The 16098-nt window shown below is 38.7% G+C and overlaps 3 protein-coding genes across 3 annotated transcripts; 1 reads left to right on the top strand and 2 right to left on the bottom strand.

Annotated features, from left to right (window-relative positions):
* The first annotated feature begins 1249 nt into the window (after positions 1-1249).
* Positions 1250-2205, top strand: LOC101308110 (fasciclin-like arabinogalactan protein 12-like). The gene has a single exon (XM_004304370.1). The coding sequence runs from the start codon at positions 1318-1320 to the stop codon at positions 2056-2058; it is 741 nt and encodes a 246-aa protein (XP_004304418.1). The 5' UTR covers positions 1250-1317; the 3' UTR covers positions 2059-2205.
* A 217-nt stretch (positions 2206-2422) lies between these two features.
* LOC101307814 (dnaJ homolog subfamily C member 3 homolog) lies at positions 2423-6181 on the bottom strand. Its single transcript, XM_004304369.1, has 9 exons — positions 5989-6181; positions 5180-5345; positions 4696-4897; positions 4363-4523; positions 4187-4280; positions 3777-3989; positions 3571-3651; positions 3005-3223; positions 2423-2866 (listed from the first exon to the last, which is right to left on the bottom strand). Exons 1-9 carry the CDS (start codon positions 6113-6115, stop codon positions 2672-2674), a joined length of 1458 nt encoding a protein of 485 aa, XP_004304417.1. The 5' UTR covers positions 6116-6181; the 3' UTR covers positions 2423-2671.
* Positions 6182-9553: 3372 nt separating this feature from the next.
* On the bottom strand, positions 9554-12127 carry LOC101307518 (zinc finger protein MAGPIE-like). Its single transcript, XM_004304368.1, has 3 exons — positions 11589-12127; positions 11003-11402; positions 9554-10872 (listed from the first exon to the last, which is right to left on the bottom strand). The coding sequence occupies exons 1-3, from the start codon at positions 11725-11727 to the stop codon at positions 10017-10019; spliced, it is 1395 nt and encodes a 464-aa protein (XP_004304416.1). The 5' UTR covers positions 11728-12127; the 3' UTR covers positions 9554-10016.
* Between the last annotated feature and the right edge of the window lie 3971 nt (positions 12128-16098).

The following is a 16098-nucleotide window of genomic DNA, read 5'->3' as shown; positions in this document are numbered from 1 at the left end:
CGAGAGAGAGAGAGAGAGAGAGAGAGAGAGGTGGGGTGTTAAATGGAATTTCCAGTTGAAAAATATGTCCAGTCAGCAACTTAACCACTGATTTGGACGACGACTTAACGGATGGAGCTAATGGAGTAATCGATTGAAATTGAAATTGAAATTGAAATTGAAATTGAAATTGATAGTTAATGGAGTAATCGATTGAAATTGAAAGTTGATGGAGTAAACTGTCGAGCGCATGAAAGCTAATGGAGTGACCAATAATTTCTCCTTTCTTAAAATAAGGATTGTTTGAAGCCTTGAAGTACCCTTTTGTTTTGAAACTTGAGTCTAAAAGTCCCCTTAATGATATCAAACAACATAAGGGTAAGCTCATAATAATGGGTTAGGCCTCACTTGTAGTAGTATTAGGTAGTGAAAAGGCCACATCAGTATAATCTTACAGAGTTTGAGAATGCAAGTATAGAATTAGAACTATACAAAGTAATGCAATGACTAAAATTGGGATGAATATAAGTCATAACATGTATGATGCATCATCACACTTTAAAAACCTTTAATAAAACTTTTAAGGACCCATCACTGGTTAGTGGATATATTCTTCAAACTAAGAGGATGCATTCTCAGAATAAATTGCTGGCTGAACCCCCTCTTCTTTTTGTTTGCTTAAAGATAGGACTAGATTAGAAATGGATATTAATGAGAGGTGAATCAAATTTCTCAGATAGTAACTTAGGTTCTTAAAGTTCATAGGATTTCGTATGTTACTTGAGTAAATACAATATTAAGCTCATCCAATGTTATTTGATTGATTTACATGGAGATTATCTGAAATTTACAGTTTACTTTGAATTCTTATGGGTAGTTAGGCATAATTTCTTTTCTGTTTAGATGTTAAATCAGAGGGACTCATAAAATCAAAGTATAGCAGAAATTGGTCCTACTGTAACTGCCTATATTTTGAAAACTTTGACAACTTGAATTACAAGCTTTCTTCTGTAAAGTTTGCACCAAACAATAAGCAATACAAATGCAATCATAACCATCATTCCAACATTTGTACCCCACTCACTTCATTCACATATCCTCCTATTTTTCCTGCCCTGCCAAGCAAAACTCCCTACCTCTCTATTCCTCTTACTTGCCAAGAAAGAGTTGGCCTATTGGATTCTAGATGACATTGTCTTTCCACCTTAAAATGACTCCCTTTCACCTAACTATGCACTCATATATATACCCTCACCCCTCTTCACCTTTTGCTCAACTCTCCACCTTAGTACCTTTCTTATTATTCAAAACCAAGCCATAGACACATAAACACAAACAATGACACCCCAATACCGCTTCCCATTCTTCTTTTTTGTGATCTTCTTCTTCCATTCGCGCATTGTTTCTGCTCAATCTCCAGCAGTTGCTCCGGCACCATCAGGCACCAATGTGACCGCGGTTCTTGAAAAGGCCGGTCAGTTCACTACTTTAATCAAGCTTCTCAAAAGTACAAAGACAGCCGACCAAATCAACACGCAGCTCAGCACATCAAACCAAGGCATCACCATCTTTGCACCAACTGACAATGCCTTTGCATCCCTCAAAGCAGGCACACTAAACTCCATTACGGAACAACAAAAGCTCCAGCTACTCCAGTTCCATATCCTCCCCACTTACTATAGTACCTCACAGTTCCAAACCGCCACCAACCCTTTGCATACACAGGCCGGGAATAGCGATGATGGGCAGTTCCCGCTCAATGTGACCACATCAGGCACCCAAGTGAACATAACAACTGGGGTTGACACTGCCTCAGTGTCTAATACCATATTCACAGACAACCAGCTAGCTGTGTATCAGGTGGACCAGGTCCTCCTTCCTCAAGCAATTTTTGGCTCACCAGCGCCCGCTCCAGCGCCAGCTGCTCCCAAAAAGAGTGTTAAAGGTTCTGATTCTCCTTCAGCAGGGTCATCATCCGATGACAGTCCTGTTGATGCATCTGCTGCAATGGGGCTGAAGCACCAGACCATCAAAGCTGCGTCCCTTGGAGTGGCAATGTTTACAGCATTCTTGTTGTGATGAGTGAACAACTGTAGTCATTTGAATGTCTGTTTTGTTTTCCATTATTTCAGTTGCCTATTGTGCTAAGAATTTTGTACCGCAGTTATTATTTGAACTTTATTGTTCTTTTGAATAACACTTCTAGAACTGAAATTCTTCAGCTTCATCCCTAATTCACTAATAGTGCAGCGCTGTAGTTCCGACTATCTCTAATGAACAAATATATTTTCCCAGAATATAAAACATATGGATGTATTACAGTTACTAATTTTCTTGGTCCAAAAAAGTAACAAGAACAAAACTAATTGTCTGATGAAATACACCTTATCTGTTTCGTCACTTCTTGTATAAAAAAATTAACTAATTCATTTCCTAATCAGAACTGGTCTGAACATAGAAAGGTACATTCAACATATACAGATATGGACCCAAATCCATTTCGTTTGATGAACTAATAGAAGCTCCAGACTCGAGCATTGTAATTCCTGGTGGATAAAAATCCATGTAACACCACCTGTCAGCGATTAGTCGTATTGGATCGGGAGCTCCCATAGAATGACACAAATTTATAGCACTCTGTTAGCTCAAGCGTCTGGACAGAAGGAAGCCATTCTTCAGTTAAAAGAAAAAATCAAAACTGGAAATCAAATCCACCAGGAAATCCACCGCCGCCCCCAGGAAAGCCACCTTCGAAAGTGAAAGTATATTGCTGTCCACCGCCACCATGGAAAGGATTAAAACCACCACCGCCGCCGCCGCCCATCCCCATCTCTTCAATATCTTCACCTCTATCATACTTGGTACGTTTTTCTTCATCACCAAGAACCTGTAGAGGATTACACAAAGTCAGATTGGATTTCCAACTTGCAGCATACACTGCAGCGCATCATTACCATACGCATACAAAATCTAGTAAAGGTTCAAGTTCAATAGAAACATAAGTTTAGAAAGAGCTTATGCACACCTCGTATGCAGCGGCAATTTCTCGAAATTTCTCCTCTGCTTCTTCTCTATTTTCAACGTTTTTATCTGGATGCCACTGCAAAGCAAGTTTCTTGTAGGCACGCTTAATCTCAGATATACTTGAAGTCTTTGAAACTCCCAAAATCTTGTACCAGTCTTTCCGTTTACTCATCTTCAAGGCTTTCTCGGCTCTCATGTATGTTTCTCGAATATTCATATCCTGCATAATCAGCAAGATGTTGATACTATAAATTCATCGGCATTATATACAAAGCAGGCAGATGTTTATGTAAACACATGCTACTTTTGATTTTATCTCTCAGATACCACAGTGCATGTATAATGATATTCCAATCCATATAGCAGGAAAAAATTGAAAATAAAAGAAAAATGCTGAAGAAAAAACGAACAGAATAAATAAAAAATGTTAGCTCTTAATCTACGCAAGTTTGTTTACTGGCACATGCATCAGTGTGCTCATTTGTACATAAACTTAGTGGGTGCAACAATTGTGAGAGGGGCATATTGTATAAAAAATCATTAACATATTATGGAACAATGGCTAACCTGAGGTGATTTTTGAGCTGCTGATTTTAGATCTTCTACAGCTCCCTCCCAATCCTCTGTCAGAAGTTTAGCTTCACCCCTCTGTAAGCATCAGATTTAGTAAACAGACTGAGCAATGCATCATACGAGATTAAATGAAAGGTAATTCTGTAGACAATGTGCTGAAGGAAAAAAAAAAAAAGTGGGACAATAAAACAACAGCAAACCTGAACTAAGGCTTCAAGAAGCTCCTCGTCAATACTAAGTGCTTCATTGCAACTACTTAGAGCATCTTTTCCCCTGCCGAGCTTGACCAAGAGTTTACACAAGCCAAGATGAAGATGTACATTATGTGCAAGATGATTAGGGTCCATTGCTAGGGCTGCCTTAAAATCCTCAACTGCAACTCGCAGCCTTCCCTTCTTTTCATTATCTTCGGCCTGCATAAGGAGAAATTATTCAAAAAAATTTCAACACATTATGCTTAAGATGGTAAGGCTCAAATAGGTTCTAAAGAAGGTGAACTATTGAAATGAACTCAGTAGCATTTCCAAACTTATCCCATCCAAAAAGGGAGACGAATAAACTTGATACAGAAATCTCGAAATAATGAAATAAACAATTTGTCGGGACTCACACTTTTTGTCTTTTTGAGCAAATTCTTCAATCCAAAGTACGCTTTCTTTAGTTCCCCATGCTCTGGATCTAGGCGGAGACCCTTTTGGTAATGCCTACAGAAACCATAGATAATATTCAAAACTATGATCTGATTACAAAGGTTTTACTCAGTAGGTAAGAAGGCGCTAATCAAACCTTTGAGCAACATCGTGATCAGCTAAATAATAGTAAGCACGGCCACGAAGTAATAATGCATCCAGATTATCTTCATCTTCTTTGAGAATGAACCCAGCCTCCGCAATGGCACCAGAATAGTCTTTAGATGCTAACAACAGTTTCACCCTCAGGATTTTGGCCTGCAACAAACAACACCTTCAAAATTAGAAGGTCACTAGAATTTGAAAAAATAAGATCCTCAACCCTAACTTCCTAGTGACACCAACAAGCAGTTTAGGCAAGAGGATAAATGAAGCAAACTGAAATTAAATAAAACATGATGAGCTATATGGAAAGAAATAGATTGATTACCTTTGAACATGCTGGAGAGAAAACAAGAACAACTTTTTCGACATATTCCAAAGATTTTGCAAAGTCACTTGATTCAAAGAGAGTCAAAGCAGTATCCAGAGCACTCTTAGCCTGATTCAATTGAGAAAGCTCCTTCTCTGCAACTGAATCTCGGGGTTTCAACTCCAAGAACTTCTTGTAGCTATTCTCTGATTCCTCATATCTACATCACCCAAAAGCCTGAATCATATGACTTTCCAATCAGAAGTTGGAAAGAGATACTTGCTCACTAACATTTTTCTTTCTAGCCTTCCAAGTTCCAACAAACATTTTTCAGGCATCATGTATTGTACACCTAAACCTGACACTAATTCTTATTTTATCATAAATTTAATAGCACACATCACATAAAAACAACGTTCCATGATAGCAAAAATTAGGTCCAGAGACAATTACTAATTCAGAGATATAAATCATATTAAAGAGGTTATAACTATATAACTACCTGCATATCTGGCGAAGAACAGACGCACGATGATAATATGCTTCTGAAAGTGTTGGGTCTGCCTCTATGGCAGCATTAAGATCATTAAGTGCCTCACTGTATCTCTTCACCTTTACACTCTGTGAAACCCTCTCTAACAACTCAGCCGCATTACCTGGTTTGCCATCTGCACAAGCAAGGTTCATGCTTTATAAGCTATAAACAACACATGACTGCAGTACCAAGCCACATACAACAACCAAAGCGGCCTATGCCACTAACTTGATACAGCATGTTCGAACCAATTCCATCCAACTCTGCGCAACTCGGCATTTTGTACATATAACACACCCTGGTCCTCTAGACTTCCAATCTTCCATCTTCCTAGTTTTCTAATAGCGCTCTAGATTATCACATTCAGACACCTTTCCTTTACGACTATCCGGTGCAACTTAAACTACATAGTTATAATCTTATAGTGATTACAGTCTCTCTATCCGCCCATATAATGACAATTTCACTACACAACCATGCACTAATCCAATAACAAAACGGCAATGCGTTTATACGAATTCAAAAACGCCGCAATCAAATCAAACCCCCTAGAATGCACCATTATCAAATACCAACACAATGCAACATCCAATTCAGTTTTCACAACTCCCCAGATTACACCAACCCTCAAATCACAACCCACAAAAGCAAGAAACTTTCAACTAAACGAGCCCACCCAAGTAATAAAGACACCAACTTTACCACAAAGCATTAGATCAATCCACTAATTACATCAAATTAAGGCACGAAGAGATCAAAGAGTCCAAGAAACAAACCTAAAGCAGACACCAGAGGTTGAAGAAGAAGAAGCTGACAGAGGAACACGAAATGCAGTATGAACACTGTGTAGAGCAGACCTCTACAGGCCAAGAGGTCCATGGCGAATGAGGAACACCGAATCATTACCCTTTGTATTTAGATTCTGAAACAGAGCTTGAGTTTAATGGAATCAGAATTTTAATACCGGGCAATTCTGAAAGAACAGAAATTTGTGTTTAATAGTTAGCTAGACGGACCAGGAAGAGGTGTTTTGGTTCCACGTTACTAGGACCTATCGCTGTTCTCCACGTGGAATTACCTCGTCTTTAACCGTGAGTTTTGTTGGCACCAATGACGACCTGCCATGTCATAAAGAGCGGCGAGGAATCCTTCTTCTGATGAGACGCGTGGAATCTGACCCAAACTCGGTTGCCCAGCCCATGAATAAATTGTTAGTGGGCCGGTTACTAGGCCTCGTAATCTTTTCCGGCCTCCGTTTCAACACGTTGAAAGATATCATGTTCTTGTCTGCTCTTCCATCAAAAGTAGGAAACTTTACTATATATGCTTGCTGCTGATTGCTGAAGATTAATTTAGCACTGCAGCAAAAGAATTGGGTTTATGTCACGCAATCAATCACGGATAGATTCAAATTTACGTTGATGGAGATTTTAAAGTTCTTGCAATAACCACACATCTCAATACCTTGGAGGATCAAGTTTCTGGTTATAGACATTGATTCTTCATCTAGCTACTTCTTGTTCTAGCTTTCTTCTCTTCTAAGCATGATCACCAGGACGCCAATGTTACGGCTAATCCAACCATTGGTGTTCATTACACCAGAGATTCCACTTGTGAAAGTATTCTTTACTGGCATTAGTTGAGTGCAACGTCTGCCTTTTATCAATGTCAATTGGGAATAGGTAGGTTGTAACTCTCTAGTTTAGAAAAAGTTTAGTCAAAAACATAATATATCATGCACGCGTTAATTATATGATGAGGACTGAACTTATTAGCTTTTAAGTACATTTCAAACATGAGTATCAAAATTCTTAGTTTACTAAATATAGTGAGTCATATCAACGAATCCTTCAAAACTTAAGAAGTTCGTACTTTTGACTCTTCAAAGTTCATGGCTAAGACCAAATTCTTATTAATCACTAATTTTTTCAAATTAAGTAATTACACATGGTAGAAGTTTTAGTTGTTTAAGTGAATCAAGTACGTATTCAACACTCTACTCAATTAGACAAAGTAAATACCTAGGTCTCCACTCTCGAGAGTAAGATTCTTTTGCCAATATATATTGCTGACGCTTGCCCAGAACTTGGCTAGTTGGAATGGAACTTTCCCTAAAACCCTAATAACGTACTCAAACTAAATTCAAAAGATCAACTAAAGCTAGACCCGAGGAGGCCTCAAAAAGCTTAAAGCTGGTCATTACAAGTACCAATAAAAAGGTCAAACTCATTACACGATAAAGTTGCATAACTTGCATTACCTTCGATATTGTTTCTTTTCGTGCTTTTCGTAGACCCAGAAACCCCAGTGTGTGGTACTTGTGCTAAGCTAATCCCAGGACCCCCATTATTATTGGCCATTTAAAAGTTACAAGCTTCTCAACGGCTTCCAATCGATCTCATGCATCTGCCCTATGAATACCCAGCTAGGGTTCTACACCAAATTATTTATAGAACAATTAACAATGATGTGGAATCAAGTCAAAGCTTTTGGATCGATTCCCTTTTCACAGTACTGAGTGCTCTGCAACGGTTTTCATAGGAGGGCAACAGACTTAAACAGTGCCCTATAATAGAAACGCTGGATTGCTATGTGTGTGTGACCTTTGTGCCTGAAAATAAGGGTCACCCAAAACAATAGTATTGTCTGAGGAAACAATAATGTTTCTCGGATTCGTTTTCCATGGCATGCAGCAGCTGCTTGTTGGGGAAAACCAGCTAATTAAACAAGTAATTAGACAAGGTTTTAATTTGAACAAATGAACGGCGTTCACCTTCCATGCGTGTTTTCGAGGATCCTCATTGGAACCTTGAAACATTCTAATAATCTCATTTCCGAGGTTGTAATGTTATCGATCTCCCTAGCTTGTTTTAATCATGTAAATCTGGAAGAAGAAAACTTAAAAAGGATCTGAAATTAAGTAGTTTCGCAAGTGAAAGCCAAATTAAGTCATTCTCCTAGTCAAGCTCGATCGTATTGTAATTAGTCTAAGAAAGTGGTTTAGAAGGCTAAATTATTGTGTATTCTTCTTTAAGTTTTCTGGTTCGTAGTAGGGCAACTGAACGATCATAATATTGATTGGCAGATGGTGGACAGTATTTGTCATGTATCAGCTCACTGTTACATCAATTAACAGTACTAATGATCAATTGGCTCACTTATGGATAAGATTCGTGCATGGTATGATCTTGATTTGCATCAATCAACAGTTCTTCATTTTTCCGCATGATACTTTCCGAGTAATCTTCTTCTTCTTTTTTATGCTAACTTTCAAAGGAATGTTTATCGATGAATACTTGCATATCGTTGGCTCACTTATAGATAATAATCATAATATTCATCTATGATATAATCTTGTTTTGCATCATAGGGGGTCTTTAATTTCCCGCAAGACACTTTCCAAGTAATATAGTTAACCGATGAATACATGCATATGAAATCCTCTTAGGATTTATTTTAAGGAGAAGTAAGATTGTAGATTTTGCAGGTAAAATAAGAAAGGTTCGGCTGCTATACACATTTATATGGCATATATAAAATTGTGAGCCGTCAGATCGTTTAGCAATTCAAAATTCAAAACGATCGGACGGCTCACGGCTTGATGTATGCTATACATATATGTAATTATGTATAGTAGAATAGTCCAAATAATTAAGAACACATTGAATTGTAATTTGAATCAATCATTCAGTAAACTATAGCACAAATCATATAATCATATCAATCGGTGTAGTAGTTAGGTGTTTAGCTAAGATTTCTAGTTTGAATGGTACATGTGTGAATGGGTATATTTCAAAATTAAGACATAGCTCCATATCCTATGGTACTATGACAAAGGAAATCGATGGATCGAGAAAGAGAATTCGAAATATGCTTACATTATGTCGATGATTGAGACTTGAGTACTACTCCCATCTCCTTTCAAAATATTGAATTGAACACAACGATTTCGAATATTAGCTGAGCTTATTAGTGTCCCTTCTATTTCTTCCGTGATGGTACGTACCAAACGATTTAGTGGCAGTTGAGACATCGCACATCACACACAACACACCTGTCCCCAACTTCCTTGTCCCCAATAATTCTGTTCTCATCGGCAAGCAGCTAGAGTCTCCCTAAGCTCACATCACAGAGACACACACTATGCTCGATCACTAACCCAAAACACCAAGAAACGTCTAAACCCTAAACTAGTCTCACCAAGCTAGGTTTCACTTCTTACGTCGCTTTGAATATTCTCACTAGCTATATATCAAAAACCAACGGTGGTGCATGCACGTTATGATTGAAACAGACTGATCTTTAATACCCTCCGCTGATCTTTGTTTAATTATAGCCACACCCGGCCGGGCCACCACCTTTGACGGGGCGGCCGGATTAGTTTGACGGACGGTCAACTATTTCTCTGTCACGTAGTTTTCTGTGCCCCATTTTCGAAAGAAGAGAAAGCAAAGAAATAGAAATCATACATAAAACAACAACAGCAGGCTAAACATACACAAGATAAAACAACGTAACACAGCAACCAAAACGGTCCAAATAGTTTACACATCATCATGACTCGGAGTTTGCTCGTCGTTCTGTCACTTCAGACATGCACCGGCGGGGCCCCTCATCTGAGCTGCTCAGCCTCTCTGTGGAGTCCGTGACCACTTTTCTCAGAATGCAGCGCTACCCTGCTAGCTCTCTCTCTTATTCAGCTTGCGGTCCCTAGCTAGCTGATGACCGATCAGGTTTGATTCAACTCGGTCCCAACTCATCATCGATCCCGGACTCAGTTTAATTGATATTTCTGATAATGACTTCAGTGGTTGCCAGTGAATGGACTCAATCCCATAGCAGCTGAGCCGAACTTGGCTAGATCATGTGGCAAGAACTGCCTATTATGAGCTTGATTATCTCCTCCCACGCCCAAGAAGTCTCTGGTTAGACTATTCTGACGATCAATCGCATTCGAACTCGCGCCACCGAACTTCATTAGCTGTTCGAGACTAGAATTGTTCGATGCACAACTTAACGAGCTAACCAGATTGGATGAAGTAGTATTCCTCGGTTGAAAAAGTTGGTTAAGCTCATTCGACCCTCTGTTGAAGTTCAATGTGTTCGAGGAAGGCGGCGAGGTCATTACGCCTGCGCTGCTGCCGGGAAGCGACTGGTTGCTGCTTCGAGTAGACCCTAACTGCGCCGCTTTCTGCAGCAGCGCTGTGGCTGACATGGGCGCTGACGGTGGCTTGCTGATAATGTTGGGTTTGATATTTCTTCCTTCTTGATCTTTTAGTCCCATTGGTGATGATAAGGAGAGATTCGCCGAACTTATTGAAGTAGAGGCGCCGAAATTGGACATGGAATTTGACCCGAAAAGACTAGTGGCAGATCCCATTTGCACCATATCATAAAGATTATTAGAATTTGCTGCTGCCATGTCGATCACATTGAGATTATTCGGCTGCTGGTTCATCCAAAACGACAATCTGCTTGGCTTCTCGAAATCAGAGATTTGAGAAACATCTTGAACTGCTTGAGAATTCATCATGGTGTTGTTTGCTGAAGGATCATTTCCGAAGTTAAGATTTGTAGCAGCTGCTGCAGCTGAAGTGAGCCTAGCACTCTCTTCAGTTAGGGCATCACAAAATGCTCGATGTGTGATGAAGCTATCTTTCCTGTTTTATTTAGTTTTCAAAAAGAAAAATGAAAAATTCACCATTTATTATCTAATCATATTCATCTGCTTGCATTAAATCGAAAATCCAAAACGAGCATTTAATTCGTAGCTTGTATTAATTTATGTACCTGGAAAATAGAGTTCCACAGTCACACTTGTACTCCCTAGTCCCGCACGTCTTGGAGTGAGCTTTCCAATCCGATTGAACTGCGTATTTCTTCGAACACTTCTCGCACTTCCACTTCTTCTCGCCGTGTTTCCTGCTGAAATGCTTCTTGATTCCGGTGAGGTCCCCGAGAGCTCTAGAAGGATCGTGGTGGACGCAGGTCTTCTCCGGGCAAATGTAGACCTTCTTCTTGATCACATCCTTGTTCGTTCTTTGCCTCAGTTTCCATGGAAGATTGTGACCTCTTCGATGAAGCTGTAAGTTCTGGTCCCTTTGGAAACCCTTGTTGCATATCTCGCAGATGAATCTGTTCGTTGCCATAAGTGTGGTGGGAGATAAGGCAATAACCTCCGCATCTGGATCTGATATTTGATTAACACACAGAAATTAACTGACCGGAAATGTTATAGTTCTCATGTCAAATATCCGACTTAAGATTTAAGCTCGATAACCTCTTTCAGGCAATTAGTAGTGTCGGTCAGAACGTAAATTAAACACACTAAACTTGAAGATATATGAAACGAAAGAAGCTAAAGTTTGCTTAATACCTGGAGTTCCTGGTAGATTCCTCTTCTTCTTGACAGCAGGATTGGATTTCTGATTCTGACTAGGGTTTGCTGGGTTCAGTTGATGATCGAACCCTTCAATGGCAGAAGGCATAAGTGAATAGCCATCACCGGACATCATTTGAATCTGAGCTCAAATCTGTTCCCTTGTAATTTAGCCGCAGACAAACTCTAGTTTTGGAAACACGAAGAGAACGTACAAACAAACAAACACAAGCCGCAGACTAAATTTAGACGGTCCGATTGCGCCAAAAGACAGCAAAAAAACCCAAGTCAAGTGGTTTTTGAGCAGTAGTGATCGATCTAAACAAAAGAAAGAGTCTCACTAAAAAAAATATACTAGAGCTATCTTTCGGACTCTTGTAAGGAAGACGATCTGGTTAGCTAGCTAGTTTTGGTTTCTAAGAGAGAAAAAACCAAAAACCATGATGGCTAAAAAGAGAATAATATTTTGGCTATCTTTTAGTTTTTCTTCTTTCTAAACCGGCCTTTCTCCCTTTCTCTGCTTTCTTTTCTGCAGTAGTCATAGTCTTACGCCTATAAGTCTCTCCCCTCTTTATCCAACTCTCTCATCCCCAAAGTCGGTCAGCCATATATTTTTTCTGGGCCACCATGCATCGATCACAGTCTCTCTTTCTTTCTCACACGTATACAAAAGTGGAAGTGTGCGAGCGATTGGGTGAGCTGGGGTTTGAGAAAAGCAGAATGTGTAGGACTGTGTGCATTTTGTTGGTTTCTGGGGAGCTCAAATTCCAATTATGTTTAAGAAATAGTTAAATTGAAAAAGGTAAATTCGAACGATGAGATTATGTTTGTTTGAAGTTTGAACCACTCGGGAAAAATGACCTAAAAGTTGGTTCTAATTTTGAAGCCAGAAAAGGGGGTGCTTGATCTCTCTTCCTCAGAAAGTTACTTGCCTTTGTGTTTAGGTTTATTATTGAGTATTGTTAAAGTTGGACTGGAACCAAATAAGTTAGGGTGAATTTCCCGAGGGGGGCAGAGTTGATAGGACCGTCCGTGATACCTGTGTGGGAGCTAGTAGGAAGTAGTACATACACACAGTGATGTCTCGGCAGCGATCGAGGACTGCATGTGATGTTGATGATACCATAGAGATAGGTAGTCCTATAAACACTGCCATGCTGCGATTATTGCTGAGCGAGTGACATGGATGTAGAAACGGGGAGGATCTATAATTGGTAGTTAGAAACTTCTATTAAGTTACCTCTAGATCTGCATTTGGAGTTACCTCTGTCATCTACATACACAATAATTGTGATTACAGCGCTTCTTCTTGAACCGGATATATCTTATACCTCTTAGTATCTGAACAAATGAACCGGATCATTGTGAATTATGAATTACAAATGCTCAACCAAAAAAAAAAAAATTATGAACAAATGAAGAAACAACTTGTCAAATCGATCTCTAGCTCTCTAAGAGACCTAATAGGTTTGATACCATGTCGAAATTAGCTGATTTCCTCAATCTAATGCTGGTTAAATAATTAGCACTAGTTGATCACCACCATTGCACACTGACTTAGGTTCAGAAACATGTACATTAATCAAGCAAACTACATCCTGCTTAACCATGCAATTAGCAGCCTATGCTTGGAAGAATGGCGAAAAATGCAACCCAAACCGAGTCCTAGGAGCGCCTTCGATACTGCAACGAAACCGCTCCTGAAAAAGGTTCACCATTCCTACTCGTACAGTCCTACTCCTACATAACATTCTTGGATATTGATAAATGTAATTGCATCTTGCTCCATTAACGAAACTAACTAAGGAACAACATTGGTATTTACTTGTAACTAATGTGAGGATACATAAGGACTAATGTTGTAACTAATATTTTTTACAACTTTAAGGATTATTATTATTACTTTAAAGACTCATTTTACAACTTGAGAACAAAGTTGATACATCACATACAACACACCCTAACCATATCCTTTACCTTAAGGATTAGACGGTCAGCCACTCATCTACATACCAATATTTTTGATGACACATGTATATAATTGGTTATGTAGGCGATAAGTGTAAAGCGAATAGTTATACACATCCAGCTAGATCGAGTACCGTTAGACAACATCGACCAACTTTAGCTCGAGACCTCGGCGCTTAATGACTTGAACTCAAGGAAAAATTTAGGTTGAAACATATAAGATCAAACTCAAGACATTTCTACTACCAATAAAACACATGTACAAGCTGTCCGCCCAATTGACTAAATGGTTGTGAGCAGGAATTATCATCTCTTTCCTCTCCATCAAATTTATTTTCCTTCTCATTTTCAATTACTACGAATTAATATCATTCTTACATGGAGGGTGTAGTTTATGGTTTATATGTAGCTAGGATGTCAAGTTTTCTTTTAGCTAGATACCGCTACGTACAATATAGTGGTGCTACAATATTACTCTAGGGTTTGAAGTTTGAACTTTTGAACTCGTCAGATTTTTTTTGTTCTCATATATAGAGAGATCCAGAGGAAAATTTTAATTAATGACACCCGAAATTAATTAGTAAGTAAACTTTACGACTAAGTCCATCGTTAGGTATAAATCTTTGATTGTCCCCGGTTGAATCTAAAAGTATATAATTTCAACCAATGATGTTTTAAGTTCAAGTCTGCAAGTTAACTAAAATTGCATGATTAAGGAAAAACAGAATGTGATGAGGTTAGTGATCTAAGTTAGTAACTAGCTAGACTGAATGGTCGTCAGAGATGAGAGATCAATGATCACGCTGTCGAAAATAGCCATCCATGCATGATTAACTGAACGTAAGTTCGCGTAGACTGAAGATCGAGATCAAATATTCAGAATACTTCCAGATTGAAGGTAACTACTTCGCCGGGTATGCAGCTATTCACGACCTGTGATTCTGTGAAAATAAGAAGCTAGCTGATGACGCCCCTGTGGCAAATAGGTCTTTCTGATGACGTCCTTTTCTCAGCTGACTTTCATCACACCCTACCACGAAACCCAGAGTTAGTTTCATATTGATCTCAGACAATAATACATCTACTGAAGCTCGAGATTATATAATAGAAACTAAATCATATTCTAAGAAAACAGAGAATTTATATATATCGTATACACAACTGCTTTTGGCTCCATGCATTCGGAGCTTCCTTTTCGACATTTGATGCTCTCTCTTTCTCTATCTCATCCCCGTCGGGAATCCAATGTTGTTTAGCTTCTCTCCAGTTTAAAATATTGCATGCACACGTATATAGAGAATAAAATACACAGAACCATGTTGGGATTAAAGTTGCGCAGACCAGAAAACCACCCTAGCTAATTTCCAGATTTCCAGATGGGGATGGAAATTATCAGGTTAATTTTTTCTTTTCTTTCTTCTTGGACTTGAGGTAGAGGTAGAGGAAGAGAATGAGATTATATATAACTTTATACATATATGTCTGACTAAGTATTACGATACCCTCCTATATATGATCTATTCCATTGATTACTCATGTTCTCATTCTATTTCTGTATAATTCCATCGGCTGCACATATATTATATGGTTTAGATTCATGCAAACATACACGTTACAGTTTCTTATTTGAATAAAGAAAATATAACTATGACTAATTGATCTACATAGATGTCATCGATGGATGTAATGTGTTGCTGTTTGCCAAACGATAAAATATTTATTTTGTTTTGGAGAAAGTGCATATAAAAATATGATGCTGTGATGGACTTTAACCTATGCCCTAACTACGCATAATCAATATTTATAGTCTATGCTTGTCATGAAACTAACCAAAGTCGACTCTCGATCATGAAAGAACATGTAAGTTTAATAAACTAACTTAATTTTGTCCTCTTGGGCTACTTTTAGGAAAGGGTAAATTTGTATCAAGCTTTGTTTATCAGTGGGGTGAGTAGAAAAGTGGGTGAAGTAAAATCACATCTCTGAATGTGAAGCCCTAGCTCCATTTCAAACCAAAATGATAATGTACAATGACCATCGAAAACAACCTCTTCTTAGGGAGTGGCTAAAACCATGCACATGGGGCTGTTTGTCAAAAACATCAACGGATTATTAACTGCGGTTATCCTATATCAGTTCTTCCTTCGGAAACCCTAATAAACATGCTTCCTCAATCGGGTGTGCATATTGTTTAAACAATACGTACGTAGCTTTGCTAAGTCATGTAACGGAGACTTATAACCTAACGGGGCATTAAAATGATTGGAAGGTGAGTGAGTTTTTGCTCGATGAGGTGTGGTGTTCTTGATTAATTTGTTCATTTAAGTGAAGTCAAGGCACGCCCCTAAAACCTCGGGTTTGAAGGCCCCCTACACGATAAGAGTGGGTAACGAACCACAACTATACGTAGCCTTCTTAATTTTCTTTTGTTATTAACCCTAATTTGGTAATAAACCTTATCGGTAACTTGTTAATTTGTTCTATTAAAACTTGAATATCAACTTAATCATTAACTTTTCCCTCCCGTCTTAATTGTCTT

Source organism: Fragaria vesca, linkage group LG6, assembly GCF_000184155.1.
Source record: "Fragaria vesca subsp. vesca linkage group LG6, FraVesHawaii_1.0, whole genome shotgun sequence".
Lineage (NCBI taxonomy): Eukaryota > Viridiplantae > Streptophyta > Magnoliopsida > Rosales > Rosaceae > Fragaria > Fragaria vesca.
This window is presented reverse-complemented; position numbering and strand designations above follow the sequence as displayed.

Bases quoted from the DNA above. Each gene is read 5' to 3' on its own strand.
- LOC101307518 (XM_004304368.1), bottom strand. From the start codon at position 11,727: ATGATGTCCGGTGATGGCTATTCACTTATGCCTTCTGCCATTGAAGGG. The intron at 11,403-11,588 runs GTATTAAGCAAA...ATCAAATATCAG, and splicing joins GAATCTACCAGGAACTCCAG to ATCCAGATGCGGAGGTTATT. The intron at 10,873-11,002 runs GTACATAAATTA...TAAATAAAACAG, and splicing joins TGTGGAACTCTATTTTCCAG to GAAAGATAGCTTCATCACAC.
- LOC101308110 (XM_004304370.1), top strand. From the start codon at position 1,318: ATGACACCCCAATACCGCTTCCCATTCTTCTTTTTTGTGATCTTCTTC.
- LOC101307814 (XM_004304369.1), bottom strand. From the start codon at position 6,115: ATGATTCGGTGTTCCTCATTCGCCATGGACCTCTTGGCCTGTAGAGGT. The intron at 5,346-5,988 runs GTTTGTTTCTTG...TTGCTTGTGCAG, and splicing joins ACCTCTGGTGTCTGCTTTAG to ATGGCAAACCAGGTAATGCG. The intron at 4,524-4,695 runs GTAATCAATCTA...TGTTTGTTGCAG, and splicing joins TCTCTCCAGCATGTTCAAAG to GCCAAAATCCTGAGGGTGAA.